Genomic DNA, 24,603 nt, shown 5'->3' with positions numbered 1-24,603 from the left:
TTGCTTTTTCTTTCCGTTTTTTTTTTTTTTTCTTTTTTGCTTAGAAAGGACAAACCAGTATTTTCAGATTCCAGTCCCTTTTTTTTCTGAAAGTAAGGCAACACGATCACCTCATTTATTTTCTTTTGCTTACAATTCAAAAGAAAAATAGAAAATGTTCCTTACCTTAAAAAGTCTTAAAATATTTGCAACCATAATGGACACAGAACTTGCTGCAGCACCTATCACACCTGATATCTTGTCTGGCTTAGTGAAAATAGGTGGGTCGCCGTTAGCACACTTCACGTCTGAGCCATCTTTTTCTATCAACGCTTGCACAAATGTTAAGGATTGTTCCAATGCGTAAGTGTCCCTGGAACACGTATCAAGGATCCGGACACCTAAGGTGATATTGGCAAGAAGATCAGGGTCTTTATTAATCTGATCAATTGCATACAGCATTGCCTCTAGTCTGTGGATCCCTTTTTCCTTCTTGAGTTCCCCACAAGGCACCCCTCTATCCCCTTTTGCATGGACAGGGAACAGTCCTCCCAAGATGATGTCCCCATCTAGTCGGATGGAGTGAGCATATTCCTGGCCATGAGTTCTTTGCATCAGGGTGAGCATCCAGTAGAATTTTGCTGTTAACAGGAAGAAACAATGGCAGGAAACTAATCGTTTTCCTTCATATACCATTTTCTCTGAAGACGTTGTTGCTAGCCAGTATCCAGATTTTCTTCTTGCTAAAGGATGAGGTTGACCATTTGAAACTGCAGTTTCTGGAGGCTACCATCAGTGCCCAGTAAGTAATATAGAACCATATGGAAGGTAGAAAAAGGATCTCAGCAGAAGTACATAAAACGCGTTTTACAAAAGACGTCCACTGATGTCACGGGTTGATCAGCTTTTCAGAGAGGTGTTTTCTGACTGCTTTTAACTGATGGTAAAGAGTAGGGTAGTATCTCTGGTCCTGATGTTATGAGGAGGTCAGTAACTCATGTCCTTCTATTTTGCACTGCAGCTGAGGTACTTCTGGAAAAAAAAAAAAAAAAGTAAGAATTATCGTTTAGTTCAGCAGTTTTATACCTGTCACACAGTGTATTTATTTTTGAATATGAGTTACTTTGGCGAGGTTTTACTTTTGATGTTCTGTAAGGGAGTAATTCTTGGCCTTCTGTGAATTTGAACACCTGGCTGCACCGTACTACAAGCCGAGAAATTGATGATACCAGCAGAGCAAAAGCCAAGTCAGGGCAACTACACTTAGCTTGATGTTCGGAGCCTGATGAGTAATTCCTATTTACCTTTGCATTGCATGACATCCAAAAACATATTTGATCCGTAACATATTGTATTTTCTGTTTTGCTGTATCATTCTGTTGCAGCCCACTGAAGTGCAATAGCTCCTAACACTTGCACTCGCTGAGAGGCTCTGCTTGCAACAATGGAGTAATCAGGGCTCCTGAATTTAAGTACGCTCTTCAGCCGCTGCAGTCCAAGCATGTTCATTTGGATATTAAACTGATTACTTCTCCAGTGGAATTCACTATTTTCTGGATTCACTATATATATAAAATACCCTCCCAATCATTTCAAAAGCTAAATTACATTTATGAAAAGGTAGCTGGTTTCTTAAGCAAAAAAAAAGCACAATGTATTCTTCTAGGAAAAAAGCTGAACATCCAGTATTCCTTTTCTCACATTTTACATGATCTGAGGTCCAACATTAACAGGGTATCTATTCTCTGCTTGCATTTGGACCACAAAAACCAAGAATGGTGTTCTGCCCCCACTGACATCTGGAAAAGTCCTACTGATTTTAATGAGACCAGGATTTCATCCTACATTTCTAAGTACGTGACTGACACTGTTATAAAAATCAGTTATAAAAATAGCCACCACTTCAATTCTCAAGTGAGTGGCATTTGTTTATTTCAATATTTAACAAAATTACAAATGCCTGAATACATTTTTTGATCTCTGAGGAGCCAAAGAGAGAGAGTTAATTTCACCTAATATTAGATGGGCATGCTTTGGGCAGCCACATCTGAGGCAGTCTCTCTAGACACCTGTTACAGGCTATAGAGAGCAGAGGACACTCTATGATGAAATTCACCCAGCCTTTTTTAAAAGAAAAAAAAATGTAATGTATGAAGAAATTAATCACACTGAACAGTCTACTCTGTAGATATGTACTTTGTACCAGGTGATCTGACTGGTTCCTACCAAATATCATCAAATTGGGAGAGAATTGATCCACTTATACTGTATTTCAAAGACATTTTAAATTATTTTCCACACGATGTTTAAATATCTTTAGGTATCAAATCTCAAAATGTGGTTTGATAAGGCTTGAAACTGATCATCTTCTTTAATTTATTTTATTATGGTTGTTTGTTTTTTTCCCCAAATGATAATACTAAGCTCATAAAAGTAGAGAAGAGTTTTAAATAGTGTCTATTTGAAAAGCTGAGAAAAATATTCACAATGGAAAGTCTTCTATTTAATGAGAAGTTATCTCACAGTGATCTGGTAACAAAGCAATGACTTGAAAATGAAACGTTTAATTGGTGTGAATAAAATCATTGCAATTTGGGACAGCAGAGTATAAGACTTTCCGTACCTCTTACTATTTAGTTTTGCTTGAATTTGGCTCAAGGTTGAATCTAAATGAAAAAGGAAAAAAAATTTGTGCTTTTTCATGTGATAATCCCATCATTTTCCATCAGCTCTTTTTGGGCACATAGTTTACAAATCTGTCCAGGCTTCAGCCTCAGGAGCCAAACTCAGCATCAGTAACAAATAGAGGAACTTGAGGAACATCACTGCTTCCCACAAGCTGATCTGGTCCCATGGGATGCTGCCTAAGGACAGAATATGACCTGCACCACAGAGAAAAGATCACATGAAGTATTAACTAGCCACAAGTGGCTGTTGGCTTCATTGCCACAGTAGATAAACACGGCCAGGGGTTTCAAAACAGCAGCAAGTGAAAGTTGCAGCTGCACCTAAATCAGACACAATTTCCTTTCTGGTTCCACAGTGAGCACCCAGCTCTTCAGACTCTCTGGGTCTGTGCAGTCCCGCCAAGGAGCGATCCCTTGAGGCAACAGAAGATGACTGCTCTTATTTAACACTGTACGGTGAACAAGAACACACCACTGAGAAAATGAAAATGTTCATGAAAGAAAAAATGTTGTTTTTTCTCTCACTCAGTCTCAGGTCAGTCTCTTACAGCCAAAGAATGCCCCGAAATTAAAGCAACTGTCAGTCTTCATAAAAACCAACAGTGATGAATTCAACTATTGCAATCCCAATGCCAACAACACTGGAGAAGCTAAAGTGAGCACAGCACCTTGACTCCAATACATTATCTGGAAATGAATGAAATTTAAATGAATTGATAATAAGCATTTTTTTCAACATCGCAGTCTGCATCAGCATTAATTGTTCAGCCTCAGCTTGCCTGTTTTCCTGAAAAAAAAATGCATGTTTCTTTGCTGCAAGTGTCCACAGCTTGTCTGTCTATAAAACAGAAATAAAATTTTTAAATGTTCTTTTTAAAAATTTAAGACCTTTTAGTCTTCTTTTTTTATGTTACCTAAAAAATAAAAGCTTTTATTACACTGCCTAGTTTATTCATGCCACACTGCGTTTCACATATTGATTAACGACAACTTTTACAGAATGTTATAAGCCTGTGTGGCTAAGTAGAAATCATGTCAGCTAAATTAATTCCATTTTTATCAATGAATTTTAGTGGAAAAGCAAGGGCTGCTAGGCTATAAAGTCTGAATGAGTTTGCCTCATGTTCAGAGATTTCATTTGAAGTAAAATTCTGTCCTTTTCAGATTGACCATAAAAGTTTGAATTAATGCAAATATATTCACAATTTACCAGGTTCCCCTCTGTAGTAGTTACTGTTCACTGGAAACATGAGTTCAGAGAAGAAATTCACACATTTCCTCAGCACAGTTCAAGAGTAAGTGCAGCACAAAGCCTCTCCCCAGTCACCTTGAAATATATGCCTCTCTTGGTTTTAATTCATTAAAAATATCTGGTACTATCAGAACATATTGCTATTTTTAAAGTCAGCATTTCAGCACAGACCTCCACTCCTTCTGCTAGAATGTATATTTATTTTTAAACCGAAGGAGGTGGGGTACTGCAAGACGGGAATGTGGAAACTTCTGCTTGTGGTGTCTGGTTCTGCAATTACTTCCTTCGTGAAAGCATGCAGCTTTTTGAGACATTTGGTACACAAGGCTGGGCACCCCAGTGCCTTGATGCCAGAGCCAGTACACCAGCACGTGCTGGGAGCCATCACTCCTCCACCCCCCAGACTCACAGCAAGGAGGTGGGCTCCTTGTAGGTCTTCACGTTCAAGAACAGATCTAAAAAGTGAGCTGAAAATGACAGATACGTAAAGAAATAAATATAGGCAGGGTCTTTATTTTGGTAACAAGACTCCTGAAGGGGCGATCTTCAGTTAGCACTGGAGTTGTGGCTGAAATCACAGAAACATTTCATATCACCTGGAAATGTTGTTTTTAAAAAAAAATCTCGCAATTACAGACAGCCACAGGAGCAAGGAGTATTCTCTGCATCTTAAGCAGGAAAACATGTCCACTGAACTTCATGGAACGTTTTTAAATTGGCGTTGCCAGCCAGACACACGTGAACCTTCACTGAGGGACCCAAACAAAACATACAAACAAAAAAAGACCTATTCAGTGGTGGGAAAAATCTTTATGAAAAAGTATTTACAATTTTGTTTGAGGCCAAAAAATATATTTGTCATTACATTTGAAGCACAGCTGGAATGTTACTAAAATGAAATGAAATTGATCTTCTGTAAACGAGAAAAGGGGGAGTTTTAGCAAGAAGACCCATTTCTACACCCACAAACCAGTCAGATGTCCAGTCAACGCAAAACTGATCTGGTTTTACTGAATGAAAGCAAAAGGACAGCATCTTCCATTCTGAAGTTCAACGAGAAAAATAAATGCAAATATGTTATTATTCTGGCTCTTTACTACTGATGCTAGTTCTGAACTATCAGATAAAAATTGCCTGGCTAACATTCCTTTTAGTGTTCATAAAAGTTGCCTCTTTCTCCTGCAAGACATTCGGGAATGAACAAATAGCTGAATTTCAACGCATAGCAGGTAAAGAGTTGCCACCTGCATACAGTAACCTGACACATATAGAAGATTAATGGGGTTTGCTGACAAGAGAAGGGATTTCGGAAAACCTTAGGCCTTGACACTGCAACTCCTAACTTGCAGGAGAATTCTTCACTGATGTAAGTAGTCTTATCTACCTCAGCTCTTCTGCAATGATTTGCTGTGCCCCTGCCACAGAGGTAACCTTTACACAATAATCAGGACTTAAGGCAAGTCACCCCCAGCATCTAGTTTACAGGAATGATTTCTTCCCAGAGCACCACGAGAGAAATGTCCCCACTCACTCTGATCGGCCTCTTTTCAAATACCCCAGAGCCCCCATCTTCTTCTGCCTGCAAATATCCATCCTTCAAACAAGCTCCCCTGCTAAAGCAGCACAGGTCCTTCTGCCAGGGCGAGACTAATAGGAGCATCCAATTTTTTTGGAAAGGAAACAGCATCAAATATTTTCCTCTGCCCTTGCCTGGTCTCACAGCTGAATAAACCCCATCAATATTAACATCTTCAGAGTTGCTTTCACCTCCACTCTGCCAAGCGATCATCAAGGAGATTCTCCTAGGCACCCTGCAAGAGCTTCCTCTGCTGGTTTTCTTCCCATTTTACCCTCTTCCCACCAGCCCCCGGCTCCCCAGAGCAGGCTCCGGGGGCTCTGCCCGGTGCCCCTGGAGAGGCTCTGCCCGGAGAAGCGGCAGCATCCCGGGGCACCCCATAGCCCCCCCTTTCCCCCCCCGGGCTCCCCTTGCCTGCTACGCCGCCCTCCCTGGCGGGGTGGGGGCAGGCAGCAGCAGCCCCCGGCCACGCACCCGCTTTCCTTGCGGCTTCTCCGTGCTCTCCCGGCTGCCCTTCGGCTCCCGGCACCCCGGGGGCGAAGGGACCCGGGACCCGGGGCGGTCCCGCCGGGCTTGGGGCAGGAGGGGGGGGCACCGGGAGCACCCCCGGGGCTGGCCGAGCCTCCTCTCCCTTAGCATCGCCCATCACCGCGGCGTTTCTCCCTTGAAGGGAGCCCCCTATTGTTCTCCGCTTTACTTAGCCGAGCTATCTATTTATTTATTTATTTATTTATTTATTTTTTTTTTATTCCCCCTCCCTACCCCAGCTGGCGTCTGTCGTTGAGGGATTCCGGCACAGCCTCGCCGCTGCTCCCCCCGGGGCCTCGCTGCCCGCAGACTTGCTAATAATAATAATAATAAAATCAAAACCAACCGTCGCCTTTTAGTTAGAGCCGCCGGTGATTCCTTCGTCTCCTTGCATCAACCGGGCAGCTTCAATGCGCCTGTGTTCCCCTCAATGAATCCCCAAGTCTCTTCATGAATCCCCCGTCAGGAGCTTGCCAACTCCGACGTGCCACCGCCGGCTTTGCATGCACTTCAGATCACCGATCGATTTTGATCAGTTGAGTTGGGGGGGGTGGGGGGGGCTGGGTTGGCTATGGGTTTTGTTGTTGTTTGGGGTTTTACCCGTGCCGTGCATGCACCTGCCGGGTCCCCGCAACAAGCACATGCCGGCACTGGGGATGCCGCTCCCCGCCAAGGGACACCACGGACCCCTCGCCGCGGGACCGGTGCCGCTTCTCTCCCCCTTCCCCGGGCTGGGGGGCTGGGGGGGGGGGCCCAGAGCCCGGCCGGGTTCCCCCTTCCCCTCCCCACCCCAAGGGAGCTCGGAGCCGATCGAGAAGTTGGAGCCCCCCGGTGCCCCCGGCTGGAGAACCCCGACCAAGACGGGGAGGGGGGGGGGGGGGAATGGCGGGGAACCCCCAGCCCCCTCCCCGCGGGGGTGGGAGAGGACCCGCTTAAGGAGGCAGGGGGGAGATGCCGCTCTTGGGAGCACCCCCATCATCCCTCTTTGCTCGCTGCTATGACGGCACCGTGCCCGGGATCTCTTTCGGTAGAGCTGATAGGGGGAGGCTATCGACAATAAAAATGATAAATAATTAAAAGACACAAAAATAATAATAATAATAATGCAACACAAAAGCCCCCGGCGCCAGAAAGCAGGCGGAGTGGATTGCCTTGCCCCAAAACATTAAGTGAGGCAAAACTTGCATTATTCGTGGACTCCGCTCGCCTTAAAATAAGACCTGAAGGAGACACACACCCCGCACACGCACACAAATACCTTGCTGGAAAAGAGTTGCATATCCGTGTTACTGTAGAGGTCACTGGAATTAATACTGGGCGCCGATCGGGAACAGCATGAGGTAATTTCGGCACAACCCTCGTCTCAAATAGCTTCTCCCAGTAGCGTCAGCTTCATGTGCAGCTCAGCCTGGGACAGGTAGCCAGGAGAGCGATTTCAGTGGTGCTGCATAACACTCGCGATCAGCCAAGCCGAACCCCTTCCACTGTCTCCTTCCTTATTCCTCCTCCCATTTCTTTAAAAAAAAAAAAAAAAAAAAAAAAAAACTTTTTGGGACCGGTGGCTCAGCCCCCGTGACGGTCTCCACCCTCCGCCGCCGCTCAATTGCAGCGGCAGACCCACGCCGTGCCGAGCCGGCTAAAAGAGAACGCCCCCCGACCCCCGCCCCGCAGCGGCACGGCTCGGCACCGTTTGGCACGGCTCGGCACGGCTCGATACGGCTCGGCACGGCTCGGCACGGCTCGGCACGGCTCGACACGGCTTGGCACGGCTCGGCACGGCTTGGCACGGTTCAGCACAGCTTGGCACGACTCGGCTCGGCACGCCGCTGCCCCCTCTCACCGCGGCTCCTGCGGGGCAGTGCAGGGCGCGGTGGGGTGGGCTCGGCACGGCTCGGCGCGGCTCGGCGCCGCACTTGTAGCTGTTCTCGGTGCTGAAGGCAGCGGCTCTCCCCGGCCCGGCTTAGAACACCTTCCACCCCAACCCCGGCTCGACGAGGGCTGCGGCTCCGGGTCCCCCGCATCCCTCGAGTACCTGGGGTCGCCCTCCCCTTCCCCCCCCCTCCCCCCCCCCCCTCTCCCCCCCCCCCCCGGTACCCTCGGACTTTGCACGACGGGTTCCCGAGCAATTTTCGGAAGGCGGCTGTCAACAGGGGGGGGGGGCTTCCCAACACGCTCCCCCCCCCGGGATGCGGTATCTCCGCACCTTTCGCCCCATCCCCGGTTTCTCACGGGGGTGCCCCTCTCCCCCCCGGGCACCGGGCAGGATTCGGTACCACGGGGCCGGGGCCACCCCGCGGGACGTGGGAGCGCTTTGCCGGGTCGCTCTGGAAGTTTGCAGCCCCCACCCCCCAAAAAAAATAAAAAATCCCGCAGGGTCCGTGGGCGCGGGGTCGCTCCGCCCGGGGCCGCTCCCGGCCCGCAGCGCCCGGCGCAGCCTCGGTGCGAAGGTTCCACCTCGAGGGCAGCGCCCGCAACTGCAGCCTCACGGCTCGGCTCGGCTCGACTCGGCACCGGGATGCTGCAAGGGGAAAAGGCTCCACACTCGGCGGTCTGTCTGAGCAGGGTGGCTTAGCAAGCTCCTGACAGCGAGCCGGTCGTTTCCAGCTTCCCGTTCCACGCTAGTCCGAAGTGCTTTCCTTATTAAATCATGTTTTCCTTTGCTTTGCCCCAAGCTGTCTCGCTTACTTGGAACATCAGTGATGGGAAAAGGAAGAATCCCAACTGCGCTCTGCTATATCCATCCAGCACTGCGATGATCGCCTTTGTTATATGGTTCTGCCTGAATTTATGCAGTAAAAGTCTTGCCCCAGGCAAGCCACGGGACTCTGACAATATCCGATGAGTCTTTTGAGCCTGTAACTTCTCTTTTGGAGAAGATCTTTCACTATTGGTCAATGACACTGGGAAACTGGCCAGGTCTCAGACAGAATTTATTAACTCATGTTTGCATTTGCTTTTTTTTCTTTAGACCTTCCATGAAAGTAGACAGACAAGCTGTGATTTCGATTACTCTATTGTAGAAGTCTGAAATATAGTCACATGGGTTAAACGCCAATGTTGAGCCATAAGCAAAAGTCTTAGAGATCCTTCTTAACCCCCATCAGGAAAAGAAGCCACACATGAATTATCTATACTGTAGGGTAGACTCCAGCAACTTCAAAGAAAGTTCATCAAAACTAAAAGATATTCTGCTTGAGCCTTTGTGTAAATCTTGCAACTGAAGATGCAGGCTCAGGTCAAAAGACTAGGATAAGGCAACCTCTGCTGTGTTTCTGGCCTGAACACTGGCCTGGATGTGATCTATTGCCTCTCCCTACCTCTCCCAGACATGTCTTTTCCAGAGCACAATTTTGGGCACATAGGGACTATATCTTATTCTGTATGTTTACAGTGAGTAGCATAAAGACTCTTAGGCAGGAGTATGATAAATAAATCCATAACCAAAGAGATGCATGCTGTGTTTTGACTAAATAAAAGCAGAGAAGATAAATATTTGGGGGCGGGCAGGAAGGAGGGAAGGAAAGAATGAGAAGCTTTGTAAGAAAATGGTCACATTTCCTGAGGATATATGGCACAAAAGAGAGGCAATATACATTCATCATTCCTTGAGTAGGATCCCTTTGATTCAAGCCCAATGGCAGCTAATGGCAGCTAGGACAGCATACTTATGTGAGGACTGGTGCCATCTTCTACCTGCACAACTAACTCAGGCTGGAAGAAAACCAGTTCTGGACACCAAGCTATCACAAAGGAGCTCTTAAATGACCTTTATTTGAGTGAGAAGGCCTGATTCTTGGAGGAAGCATCTTACATGTTAGGTCACGGGCATGGATTAAAGGCAGTACCAAAATGTCAGGACCACTGAGACATGGCCTGAGAGACTTCAGTTTGAATTACTGTGTAGAATAAATGCTTGCTGTAAATAGCTCTTCAAAGCTAAGCAAGAACAAATGCACCAGTCCTTCTCTGTGCCTCCCTTTCTCCAACAGAAAAGACATCGTACTGACCTGTATCCAAGTAGTGATTTTGGCTGAGCAATTCATGTTGGAACAGCATCACTCCCTAACTGCACTCACAGATTTTAATGACATTCAAATGGGGCTGATTTTTGTAACTTTGAAATAGTGTGAAGTAAGGCACTCTGAGTTCTAGGGCTGGGTTTTTGTGTGTTGTATTTTTTTTTTTCCTATCCAAGTGACAGAAATGCAGCTTTTGGAGTTATTCAAACACAGGAATGAAACCTACTGAGGCAATAAAACCACTTGAATAATCACTTTTAGGCAAAGGTATGCTGATTAATAGCCATTAGGGAATACAGAGCCACAAAGCCAGCAATTTCCACTTAAGTGATGGTGGATGCTGGGTTCTGAGTTGTAAGATGTTTTGGAATATGGGTATTGGAATTTTTCAAGAAAACATAATCACTAAAAAAAGAACTTGACATACATGTCTTCTGTGCATTTCTCTAAGGCTAATATTTCTTCACAAAATGTATTACATGGTGAAAAAATAAAAGTGAGAGAAAAGGCATTTCATGGTAGTAACTATGACAAAAAAGTGTTGTCTGGAGGCCAAAGAAAGTGTGCAATCATCTGTAAAATAGAACATACCTTTGGAAGGCCCAAATTGTGACTTATTTTAAAATAAAATTTTCAGCAGCGAGCAAGGGATGTCAAAGCTTAAACTATAAAAAAGGAAGCTAGCCATCACATAGGAAAGCTAGCACTCTTTCCAGGGAAGATATTTTCAGAATCTGAATATTTTTAGTATCTAATTTCCAAATGTGTCTAACGAACTCCAATGTGCTGGAAGATGTAGCAGTTGGAAACCATCATGCTGCCAGAAGGAGCAGCACCAGCACACCATGCTGTAGATGGGGTGTGAATCGCTACGTGGAGGGGGCAGCAGGAACACGATGTTCTGCAGGGAGGGCATGCCAGGGGGACTATGGCAGGCAGGGGCAGTGTCCTGGAGGAGAGATGAACTCCCACGGCAGCCAAATGACAGAGCAGAGCAGGTCTGGTGGCAGAAATCGGGGCCAGCACAGCCCAGTGATTGCCGGAGCAGGCCGCAGCAGTGAGGCAGGCCTGAGGTCAAGCTGGGAAGTCAAGCTGGAGGATCAGGGTCTTTATCAGAGGGTTATGGTAAAGCACATGGCTGCAGTGGCTCAGGAAAGGGCAAAGAATAGAGGGCCGAGCTTAATAAAGCCTCCAGGTGATGCTGGGGAGCCCCTTGCAGCCTTCCCACAAAGCCCTCTCTTCAGCAGCCTGACCCAAGGGCACGTCCCAGCAGGCCTTGAGCACAGGCAGCCAAACCCACAGGAGATGTCAGGGCTTTTGGCCCTGACGTATATCCTTGTCGTAGTCTGTGTCATCTGCTCTTTTATCGCCCTTTTCTGCATTGAGCTAGAGGATCACAGTGACACATCTGTCCTGAAGACTGACATAAAACTTGATAAATTTTCTTAACGCACAACGATGTGATTGAAATCTGAAGGAGACTCATGCAGAAGCTAGAGGTAGTGGACCCATACTAAATTTAAGTGAAGGATATAGTATATTTATGAATCAACTGCCGTGTTTCCAAAATACAAGTGGATGATGAGCCTGCAAAATCTTCTCCCACGCAAGTCAGAACACTGAAGTCAGCAGAGACAGTTGTGAAGCAATGTAATATTTGCTAAAGAGAAGAGAGACTCAGTCCTAATTAACTAAAAATTACAACACCCACAGAGGGAGTTATGCATTGTTATACCTTTGTAATGGGGACAGTCTCCACTAGCATGTCCTCTAAGATAATGACTGTGTGGTTTTATGTCTATACTTAATAAAGCGTGTATATAGGTACTAAGTTCTGCAGCTTCTAAAAACTTAGTCTTTCATTTTGTCCTTCCACTAATGGAAAAATAAAACCATGTTCATTCTAGACCACTTTACTAAAAATGATAAAAAGCTATAGATAGTGATTACTTCACCAGCCTTTGAAATCCTGACAACTTTGAGGTGAGGTACAAAAAGGTTTATAAATCAGGAGGTAAAGCCACATTACCTTTTCAACATGTGAGCCATAACTTTCCCTCTTAAACGACAACAGATGGACATAGCTATTTTACATGAAAAAAATCTTTACATTTCTGTACCCTTCCAAAGATGTTATTTGCATAAATGTCATTTGCCAAACGACAAGTGGAGCTGATCATGCTCTGCCTTGTTCCAGCCACTTTGTAGGCTGTTGGCAAAATCCTCTGAAGTTAGCAGTGCATGGAAATAGCTAATCTTCAGGTCCAGTGTTGCCATCATTTTTGTGGAGAGCAGAATTCTTCAGAAGACCGTTTTCTAAGCTAAGTGCATGAAATGACCTGCAAACTCCCTAGATGAAAAACGTACTCAAGGCTTGATATAAGGATAAGTCGTTTCTACTTTTAATACCACCTATTAGACAGGAAGAAAACAAACCATTAATGCATCGTCTGGAGTTCAAGGCATTGCATTGCAAAGCCAAACATTTCTTTTCATGGCTTGTTGCGGAAGCAGTAGAATTGCAGAACTAGGAGTCATCAAAATTGTGAACAAAGACTCACTTGAAGTAACAAAATAATTTGCTTAAATGTGATTTCAAGTTTAAATGTTATGAGACTTACTGTCAAACAGTGTTGCCTAGGGGGAGCATTTTGAAAAGGCTCTGAGAATTCACCTAAAACCATATTGCCCATATAACGTCCATAGGGGCTGCTGATACATGTTCAGCCTCACATTTGGCCTGTACTTATTCTCTGAATGGATATGTAAACTCACACGAATGATGTTAAGTAGATTATGGTGTCACTTCACATGCCTAGACTTCTAACCTCCAAGTAAACAGGTGAACATGCTGTACTAACTGAAACTATTCTTTATAATAATGTCAATATATTGTTGGTTCTTATATCGAAGACATTAAAAATGAAGGTGAATTTTCTTTCTTAGAGGGACAAAATATGCAGGTCTTTAGGGCAGATTCTCAAACATTTAAAATGTAAACTCTACTTTAAATATTCCTCTAGGCTGTCTGTGTAAATGCAAAATATGGAAATGGAAAGAAGTAGCTACTTTCCAGGCAGTGAGTCATCTGATATTACCATAGATGTCTAAATAGAACATCTAAATCATGACTGAGAAGTGTGTTTTTCTCTCCACAGACTATAAAAAGAGTCTAGACAACTGGTTCAGATGTAAATGTCTGCATTGTAGATGATCAGAGTGAGGTGAGGTATATCCACCACTGGAGCACTGGAAGATGCAGAGTAAAGACAACAACAAGGACAACAGGTCAGGCTCAAGTTCTGAGGACACACACCACCAGGCTGTGACTCGCTTACTGTTCATTATGTCTGTTCTGCTCATAGGTAATACTCCAGTAGTAATGATTATCTTCCTCTCCCCTTTCTTTCCTCACAGTAAGTTGCTGACAAATATTTTAAATGGTCTTAACAAGCAAATCAACTGTGCACCAATTATTCAAAAGTGAAAGGGCCTCAGAAAAAAAAAAAAAAAAAGTATTTATTAAGGTTACATATTTAGATGGAGTCATCCTGCAACTTATTCCTAAATAAATAAATAGCAAATAATCAGTATGAAATTAAGCAAACATTTTAATTAATTGCCTGTAAGAACAGAAATGGTCATGGTTGGGGTTTTTCCTGCTCAACTTTCATATGAACAAAATGTAATTGAGCTGCAGCTCAAGATATGCATATGATGACTTTTTACATCCATATGGCACTATGTGGGGGAGTTCACATTAACATTTCAGCTTGGATCATGAGCACACTTTTGAAGTAAACCTCCCAGTTGTCCCCACTTCCTATATGCTTTGGTTAATGTAGCAGAGCAGTCTTGGACTCATGGGCCAGATTACTCTCAGGGGAGACTAACCTAGAATTTGCACTCCAGGAATGCACCAAAAGCACTACAACTGCTAACAGACCAAACTGGAGCTAGTCTGAAGTAATCATATAGTGTGGACATCAGCTCATCAGCAACAGCTATTTTGCTCTATAGACCAGTGCTGCCCCACACTGCTTGTTAAGACAGACATAGCCCGTGTTGGATCAAGATTACAGTCTTGAACACTGTCCCTGCATTCCCCTGAGCACCAGAGCTGTAGGACTAGACTGGAGTTCTAAGATAGCTAGATCATGTAACTAATTAAAGGCTAGCATGATCATGGCATGTTTCACAAAGAATTTCACGCCTTGTTCAACGGTTACTAAAACTCACCAGCTGTAAATAATGTACATGGTTCTATCTTATATGTGTAAAGTGAAGACTGAGCTCTTTTAATACAGTGGAGAATCAGAAAACGTAATCTGCTGTGGGTTTTGTGCTACTGAAGTAATAGAAACTCCCTATCAGTGCTATTGGGAAGATTAACTGTACAACGATGCAACATTCATCCAGCGTTCTGCTTTGCATCTGTAGCTCGGGAATTACCTTCATTTATCAATAGTAAGGTGATCTTAATAAATCCCTTCATTATTTAAACTCTCCTTAAAGTATAAAACAATCAATGACACTATTTTAATCAAAAAAGACCAATTGCAATGTATTCTTATGATAGTGGAATTTTCTTGTCTAAAAAAAAAAAAAATCACCACAGATATCTAAAAGCCACTTTGTCATGTCATTGGTATTAAGGTTAATGATTCTTGCCTTCTTGTGCTTCATTGCTTAACTCTGGCCTAAAGACTGGTAATCACTAATGGTAGAATTAAGTGAGTGCTGTACCAGACAGTTACTGAGTAGGAATACTTCTGTGGCAGAAACATTTACAGTTTCTAACTGCCACCTCATCAGTCTTCTTGTAGGGCAGCTTTGGGACTGGCAATAGGTATAGAGTTATTTGATGTGAAATACAAATACTATATTAGATGCTTAAAGACTTCTCTCTACTTTCTCACTGCACAACTTAAAATCGGCCAGAAGACTAAGACATGCATAGGTGGGATTTTCATTAGCATAGTTACAAAACCATTTCAAGGAGGACATATGCTCATACACAGAAAATGAAATGGGGGAAGGCTCAGCAATTTGTCCCTACCTTAAGCATGTCATTGCTTGAATGGGTTCAAGAAGAGTTTAGAGGTTTTAATGGGTAAATGAAATGTGCTGAAGTAAATAACATACACATTCCCACGGATTTATAGAAAGTGCATTACTCTGTAAACACAACATAAAATTTACGTGTTCCCTAATGCCTGTAAATGCTTTTTCCCAGACTACCTTGTATTTCTCCTCAGTATTAGCTCTTCAATAATAGCCACAATTCTGGAGCAAACAAAAGACTTGTATTCAAGATTCTGCTTGACCAGGAACATGTAAAATGGAACAAAAAGCTTTTGAACTCATACCAAAGGCTTTTCCTCAGTAGAAGGATTAATTCAAGTATTCAGTCACAAGTTTTCATGAAATAAAATATTCCATTGGGACTATAGTACCTTTAGATTTCTGTCACTGGGGACAATGAAGCTGAACAAGTCTATAGAATAAAACTTATTTTGGGGAATAACTGACAAATATATGAACAGTGAGACAGGGCAATGAAGCAAACAATGTATCTGAATGAAATCAAATTAAAATAAGCAATTTAGGGTCAAACAAAAATATTTGCCTTATTTTTTTTTTTTTTGGACTTCCTACATGCTATTTGGGGGAAGGTGTTGGTTGATTGGTTGTTTTTTTTTGGGGGGGGGGAGTTTGCTTTAAATATTTTTATTCAACATTTAAAAAAAAATCAAAGGAAATGATCTGAAAATCAATCATAATCATAGAATTTCTTGGTTTGGAAGACACCTTAAAGATCATCCAGTTCCAACCCCCTTGCCATGGGCAGGGACTCAAAAGGTTGCTCAAAGCCCCATCCAGTGTGGCCTTTAACACGTCCAGGTATGGGGCATCAGATGAATGGCATTGGATATGCAAGAGGAGAAACCTGTAGGATTAGACCCCTACTGGAATGTAATAGCCCTATTATTCATTTGCCATGACAGAAACTAGTGCAGATCTTCTCTTTCTGACTCATTGCAACCTGTGATTGAAACCAACACTTCCTGACATCAACAGACTTCCTTAATTACAAGCATACTCCAGGATGGGTTTCACTGTGTGTCTCCACACGAGCATTTTTCTTGGATTAGGAGTGCTATTCTGAGGCAAACCTCTTTTCCATCCCTATTTACAGCACTTCAGATTGTGCCCCAGAGATGTTTTGAAGCAAACCAACAGGGTCACCCTCTTGGATGAAACCAAGGTGCAAGCTGTGCTACTAGTCCTCTGGGCACCCAGACCTCAGAACCAGGCTAGGCCTAGTCCCAGGGGACACCCCTGGGCCAGGTACAGGGTGGACACGGTGACCTCAGTGCCCACCCTATGGGTCTTTGCCTGTTGTGCTACCTGACCTGCTCTGCATATCTTCTCTCTCTTTCTCTTGTGCAGTGTTTTCTGCTTCAGATCAAAAAATATACCTTATGTTCAGGCATGAGCGCAGATCAATGCTGACAGGAGCAATATTTGCCCCTTTTCTCAGCTCAGAGTCATGCAGTAAAATTGCCCCGAATCCCTGCTGCTTGGGATATTATCCCTTCAGCATGCTAGATGCAGAAACGCTCTATAAGCATTGAAGAAAAAATCAGTTTCGGATACATATTTTACCTGGAAAAGACTGTGTGGTGAGGTGTCCCAAACATCTCTTTTTAATATTTTTGGTTCACAGAAAAATTTAAAAGCTTGTAATATTTAACAAAAAAAAAAAAAAAAAAAAAAAAAAAAGTTTTAAATATCAGCATTTTTCCACAAAAAAATAAAAAAATCAATTTACTGCCAGCTCTGTCAGGAACCAGTTTTGTGTAGATAGATCCCAATATGCACTGTTGCTAACTGCTGGATGAGAGCCCACAGAAGCAATGGCTGCAAGTCAATAGTCTCATTCCCTTCTGCCACTTCTGTTTCCTAACAACAGGAAATAATCATAGCAAACACCAAATAATCATTTACAAAAACACTAGATAGGTCTTGCTAGTTACGCACTAGTTAATTAAACCAGTAGTTTTCAGGATTGAGTTTGTAGGTCAGAGGTGAGGAGCATGCTAAGTGCATTTACAACTAAGCTGAAGGTTTCATAGTGCGTCATGATCTGTGACAAATTCTGAGGACTGACAGTGGTCATCCAGAAGGTCTGGAGACCAAGACTCATGTGCCCTTTTGGTATAGGCATGTTGCAGCTCACTTAGACATATAAGAGTAACCCCTAAACTACTTTTTTTTTTTTTTTTTTTTAAGGCAAGGAAGAGAAATAATCTTCTCCAGGGCAATCATTTCATCCTCAAACTGATATTTTAGAAAGGTTTGGTAAATTGACTCCTAGCCATGGTGTTTTCTCTCCATTGACCACAGAGAGTCTCAGGGACTAACACAGGGACGCGAGCCTTAGATGTCTACAGCCACGCTATCTAGACATAAGGAGACAGATCATTACTGACAAAAAAGATGGCAAAATCAAAGATCTTTGATACTGTTTCGGACACAGATTTCATGGTGGGAGGGTCTGGAGGGGTTTGCCTTTTCTTAGCAGCCCTCAATGTCCCTCTTCACAGCCTCTGTGCAGACAGCTCCTACAGTCCTGCTCTGAGCCATGGTTCCTCCACCACTTCTTGTGAAACACTGACCTCTCACCTGGGGGCTTTGGGGAGAGAGAGGAGGACAGCCCTGCCCCACAGCTCTCCACCACCAGCCAGGACCACACATGGGACATGCTCCCTGTGCAGGGAGCAAGGTTCCTCAACGTGGGCTGCGTCTGCTGGGCCGGGCCGTGGTGCTCCTCATCACTGTGCAGCGACAAGCACCTGTGTCAGCGCAAGCACTGTAGGTGAAAATTTCCACCTAATCCAGCCTCTCTGCGTAATCTAGACCAATGTCAGCACAGGTGTTTTTGTAGTCACGTTGCTGAACTGGAGGAGCTCTGCAGCCCTAACAAGTCCTGGGGAAAAGAAGTACAAGCACGTGACTTAATTGGGAACAAGGCTTTACCCTACGTCAGCACAGGAGTTTTCTTTCTTTCTGCGGTCCCGTGGGGGCCATGAAAATCTCTCTTTTCATACAACACCTTCCAAAGAGGAATTTGAAATTGAAGCAAACCGGTACTTGTGTTCAACTCATCTCCATTTTATTAAAATATCCCAGCATTTGTCTGCACGTGCAAAATTCCAGAAGGGGGCAATTTGGATGCAGGTTTCTCAGTGCAGTGCAGATATATCCCATGAATTAGCTGTTGTATAAACAGGCTTTTAATGTTTAATGCTCATAATTGTAGCCTTGCAGAGGATTGCTCAGTGAGCACACTTTGTCAGGATTCTTAAATGCTTCTGTTTCCAGGCTGCGATATTTAAAGTTGTCACATCAACCATGAAAAGTGTTTAATTGAATAAAAGGAAATTAAGATTAAAACATATACACATTTACTAAAATAAAATGTAATTTGCTCTGGTATCTGTCAGTTAAAAGTACACTTTTACAATTAAATTTTAAAGCTCTAGAGAAGCTAATTGGGTTAATCTGGAAAATTTTTAAACCTTTTTCTCAGTGGAGTCAATTTTAATTTCAGGATTAAATGAACAGCAAATAGATATTCTGATTTTTTTTCCTCATATATGATGCTTTTTTTTTTCCTCCTTGATGCTTGCTTAAGGACGTTTTCTTACCAACCACCCCTTCAAAACCACACTGCCTTCAATGAATATTTAGAACACGTGACATTAAAAACTTAAAATAAGCCCTAGGTTATTAAATTTGCATCCATTAATACCCTTGCTTTGAGAAATGACTTTGCTATAAGAGCCTGTTTTAATCTGCTGGTACTACTTGTTTGTGTAATGACTACAGGGTTTTACCAATATCTTTAGAATTTAAAAATTGTGCAGTCATCAGCAGCTGTTGATGACATACTTGGCACTAATACTACTACAACCTCATGCATGTACTCCATATCATGGTGCCTGTGTATGCTCCACGTACCACATTTCCTCTTCAGTAGAAAGAAGCATGAAATCAAAATAATGTAAACAGTGTGCAGAAAAGAGAAAGAAAAAAAAATGCTCTTGTCTGTGTACACTGACTCTTTGTGAAATAACCCTTGAATATTCCCTCAGATCAGGAACAGTCCTGTTAAGCTTGTAAAAGCCTTATTTAAAAGTTTTCCAGACAGTAGTTTACCTGGGATTAACTGATCTACAATATCATGTGAATGAAAAATTGATCCATTTTGGAATGGATTTCTTGAGAGATTTCTTGTTTTCCAGCCTGATCCTTCTGATATCCGCACCATCCATTTGCCACTTCCAGTGTTCAGTATACTTCTCTATAACTCAGCCAGTTTCAGTTCTGCAGCTGCAATTCAATCAAAAGTCACGTCAGGGCTCAGAGTTATATTATCTGAAATTAGGAAGGCTGGCCATTTGTTACTTTTGGTGTCATATTTGTCTTCTGGGTCTCAGCTTTCTACTGAAGACAAATTCTCAAGGTTTTTATAACAACTGAAGAATTTCATTTATTTATTTATTTATTTTGCAGAAACTTAGTGCCCCCTAGTATTTACCCACTGTCCAGGTTTTTACAAATGTTCACATATTTCACAAGACATATGACCAGAATCACAAGAGCTGACAGCACTGACATTTACCCACCAAAATTACAGGGTGAACAATTACAAAGACCATGTATGAGTTCATTAGACGTATAGAAGAACTGTTAAAATATTTTTTTCTTATTCATTTTGGTTTGGATCCAGTAAAGAATTTAAGGGCTGCAACACCTAACTTTTAGGCTGACTTCCAGAACGACATCCAGATGTAAATACCTGAGCTCCTTCCAAAACTTGAGACAGGCTGCTCAGCAGGAAGAACTAAAAACCCTGCACAGAGATGAGAACCCAGGTCTCATCACTGCACTTTGTCTGCCTTCTCCACAGCTAAATCCTCAGGAGACTGCTGAGCCTTGCTCCCCCTGAGCCTCACCAAAAGGCCTCACCCTGCCCAGTGGTTACAGTGCTTTGCTGCATGAGCAGGAGCCTGAAGTCCCTCAAGATGAGGATGTCCCACCCATGTTTCTACCTCCTGGATGAGTGCTCCAGCCACAAGATTATTAGGTATGAGAGGTTCATTAGAAACAGCTTATGTGTAGTTATCACTTGGGAGGAACCCTGTTTTATCAGTGCATAAGGCAGGCAGGATTTTGCACGTTTCTCCCTCTAGTTTCGGGACCCACTGAAGCCAAGGGCGGGCAGGCAGCATTGTGAGCTGAGTAGATAGGCTCCAGAATTAATTAGAAACCATCAGGGTTAAGCAGTCACTGGGCAGGGGTGCTTGGATTAAAAAGCACCAAGAGCTCATCCCAGTTGTCTAGCCACAGAAGATGCCTGGTATTGTTTGTCACATCCTAGCAAGGAGCAGCTGGGGGATATGACAGAAGCCACACAGGAGACCACTGGAGTGGCAGCAGGAGGCCAGTAGATACCCTGTAGTTCCCATAAAGGGAACTAGATCCCTAAATTTTAACAACTGGAATAAGCCTATACAATGACCAAATCCCGTGTTAGGCATGGAAATCTTGGGCCTTGCTTCTAGCCTTTGGTATACTGGGAGGATGCTGCCAGGAGCAGTAAACACCAACCAATTAGCAAGAGGTGAAAAGCAGCTGAAAACGTGAGCTCTCCTATACATTATTACATTAATAAAATGTTATGGGAAACAGTCCGTGCCAAAGCACAGACCTAGATCTGCAGCTGCATAATGTAAAAAGTAGTGGGAATTGAGAATTACAAGAAGGTGAGATTCAGCTGCCTCCAATTTCCACTCTCTTAAGTCAAACAGAACTTACAATAGTTTGCAGTTTTCCGGACAGAGAAATCTATCCATGAGTCTAGTCTAGTCTAACTAGTTGTAGAGTGAAAGCCCAATGAGGAGGAAAAAAAAAAAAAAGAAGCAGCTACATAGCTTTGGGATCATATGCTTATCCCAGCAGGCTGCTTGTTTTAGACACATTATGGAGAAGGTTTTTGCCAATTTCTGTTTAGCTTGGCAAACCCCATGGCAAGTGTAGTCAGAGTGAGCATACTCTCAAATCAGATGCTACACGTGGTTCCAGAGCTGATACAAAATGGACAGATGAGGGCTAGAGTATAATGCAACCAGTTTAAATATTGTGTGACAGCAGTAGCTTCGCATACTGTTGCATTCAGCATATCCAGCCAAAACCAGTGCCATAAGGATCTTAGATTTTTTTTTTTTCAGACAAATAGCAGTGGGAGTGAAGTCAAAGATGAAATTATATCCAATTGTGTATCCAGACAATATTTTTTCCCAGACACAAAAGCTGGTCTTGGACACAGTTACTAGACAAGACTCACAGCAAAGTCAAACTCAATTATAAAACAGATAGCAAAACATTAATTTTTAGCAACTGGGAAATGTGAGCAGGAGGAAAGAGACAATATCAACATGCTGGTGTGAAATCAATAGGAACTGGGGCAGTCAAGCAGCCTAAGGCTTTTTTTTTTTTTCCCATCGTCTTTAATGGGATTTTTATTTTTTTTTTTAATAATCATTTAATCCTAGGTGCTTCAGGAGCACTGGATTTTTGAAAATCTGACCATTTAAATCTTGGGCATTGTGAAGTTAACACTTCAGGAACTTTCAGAAGTTCACATAGCATTCAACTTTTATCTGGTTTGCCATAATTTTTGCTATGTGCAGCAAATAGCACCATGACAGGATAAATAGGGTCCATCTCAGAAATTTATGTCTGTAAATGGATTTGTTATAGTTAACACATTTTCTTGTTTGGACTATTAATAAGTCATGAGTTCCTTATGCCAGTGGAGGTTAAAAAGGCAGTACATGTATAGTACATAAAAACTGCAAGAAAGTTTGAAAATCATTTTGCATTGCTGTCACATGCTGACCTGCTGCAGTAACTAATTGGCTTTTCCTTATTCACCCATCTACTCTGATACAACTCAGCTGAGCCCTAGATGTCGAGCTGATATCTTCTATGTGTCATCTTCTTACCAATCTGTTCTCAAATTGCAGATAACTGATACCACCTTACCTAACCACAAGGTCCTTGCTACAGTAGGTCAAACCAAACAATACAAATGCAGGGCTTCAGAGCATCAAAAAAGTTGTTATAATTCAAAGTAAATCAAAATCATCTTCCCTACTGCCTGCACACCTTCATGATGATGGACAATCCTCAGTTAGGTTCTCCAAGCACTCGCACACATAATGTGGCTGCACATTTTCCCTGTTTTCCCATGAGAGCAGATGGGGAGAGTCATGGGCTGTGACTCACATGCATGAACAGAGCAGAGAGGTATATACACAATTTGTAAATAATATTTTCAGCTGAGGTATGTAATATCTTCAAGACAAACATAGATGCCATCTTTTGATTTTCAGATACGGAAACAGAAAGTTTGTTACCAGAAAGAATGGTACACAAAACGCCATGGAAAGCATGTGGCAGAAGCCAGCTGGGACATGGGACAGCCCTTGTCACCCCCTGAGCTTGGGTCCATGCTCAGGGACCTACAACACTCTGCCTTTCCCATGCTGCTTTACCTTTCCATCTGGCTAATGAAGCGCCATCACTAACATGAGGTGACTGTGTGAGGTCTTGCCAAGATCACCTTAAGTAGTTCAAGGTGTTACAGCCTAACACATTTCTCCAAACTACAGTTAATTAAGTATACAGTTTTCACATCCCTGGGAAAGTTCCACCAGAAACACATTTCCCTGCTGCATACAACCAAGTGTAATACAACTGCTTTTTGAATAGCTCATCAGCATCTGGCAATGGGACCTGTGTGTATAGTTCATAAAGCCTCAGCATTCCCTATGAATTAAAAGGGCTTTGTCCTTGAGCTTCTTCAAGAAACAAGAAAGTCTGGAAGAAGATGGACATTGATTTTTAAGAAATATTGGTATAATGCGGAGAGAAGAAAGAGCTACAGAAAATCTAATTAGATATTAGGAAGGTTAAAAAGGATGACCTAAAGGGATAGACTGGTATTGATCGCAAACAAAGTGATGGAAGGCTGATAGGGATGCCATTTGCCATGAATAAGAGTATGGTAGCATAATTAATGCCATTCAGTAAGATTACAGGAAACAGATTTTGTCACACAAATACCATTACTGGAGGAGACTAGAATTTTAGGTGATAAAGGTAATTATACTGACATAACAGGCTTTGACAAGGTATTTTACATCATGCTGCAGGACTTTCTGTTTAAAAATAAGTTTTGTATAAAAAGAAGTGTAGCATTATAAGAAAAATAGGATTGAAAAGCTTCATAAGATTATCTAGTTCATCATCAGTTGCAGATGTTTGATTATTCAAAATGGATTTCAAATGGAAATTGGTTTTATAGATATCCAAAGAGGAGTACTTTAAATGGTGTTGTACAAAGTTTCTATTCTTGAATTAAAACTATAAAATATCTTTGTTATTGAATACAAAAGAATCACTGCTACTAAAGTACAAACTCTGAGAGCCAGCTAAAGGATCAGAATAGGTCAGCTCAACACAGTGACTGTGGCACTAGAAGTGCTAGTTTCATTTGAAAAATGGAATGTAGGTTAAACATTCAGATATGGAGAAGCAGTATCCTGTAATTCAATGACTTTGAGAAGAACTCTAGTTTAAGGGAAATAGCAAATGAAAAATAAGCTCATAACATGACTGTGTGATTACGATGGTTAGTGTGATGCCCAGATGTGTAAATAAGAATGAATCTGCTAGAAGTAGGAAAATTACATACCACCCAACTGAGAAGAGCCATTTAGAATTTTTTTTTCTGACATATTTTTCATCAGAAGACTCCATGTGTTCCACAGGGAGGTAGAATTTCAACAGAACTATTCTTTAGAGGAAACAAACAAACAAACAAACAAAAAGTGGGAGAAGGTTTTGATTTCCACAACATTTCTCTTGTATTTTTAAATACATGTTTTGTTTTAAAAAATTTGGTATGACTTCTTAAACCTTAGGTAACACCATATCATATTAAAAATAATAAAAAAAAAAAAACATTATTTTTGAACCTACAGTTAAAATCTCTTTTTGTTCTGATTTGGGAAAGGGAATCTCTGATTTCCCACATTTTCTTCCATCTGAGATTGTAATTCAAATATTGGAACCTGAGTCCAATGTCAATATCTGAAAAATACAGGAGGCCAAGAAATGTTATAAACAAACTGCAAGATGAATCTGAAGTTGGACTTCAAACCTGTTTGAAAACAGGGACTTAAATATTTCCTTAGCTTGCTAGACCAAGAGAAGCAATAGAAGACCTAACACAAGAACCAAAAGAATTTAAATTAGAAACCAACTGAACATAAAGCAATAATGCTTTTGTCTTGTGGTTTTAGATTAAGAAATACATTTTCACAATTTGCTAATCTTTGTATAATGCTTGCTTCACAAAAACAGGCCTATTAATAATGAAATTATTATAAAAACAGAAGTAATTGTGAAGCTGTATGAATATAA

General features: G+C 42.4%; 1 protein-coding gene across 1 annotated transcript in view; it reads right to left on the bottom strand.

Annotated features, from left to right (window-relative positions):
- Positions 1–6,561, bottom strand: part of GRM8 (glutamate metabotropic receptor 8) — a 343,619-nt gene extending 337,058 nt beyond the window's left edge. Inside the window, 2 exon segments of the mRNA XM_040549625.1 lie at positions 166–1,011; positions 6,369–6,561. Coding sequence (XP_040405559.1) covers positions 166–675 — 510 coding nt within the window. The 5' untranslated portion in view covers positions 676–1,011; positions 6,369–6,561.
- Positions 6,562–24,603: the final 18,042 nt, after the last annotated feature.

The sequence above is a fragment of the Cygnus olor genome, chromosome 1 (genome assembly GCF_009769625.2).
Source record: "Cygnus olor isolate bCygOlo1 chromosome 1, bCygOlo1.pri.v2, whole genome shotgun sequence".
Lineage (NCBI taxonomy): Eukaryota > Metazoa > Chordata > Aves > Anseriformes > Anatidae > Cygnus > Cygnus olor.
The sequence above is the reverse complement of the archived record's forward strand: the minus strand, read 5'-3'. Positions and strand labels throughout refer to the sequence as shown.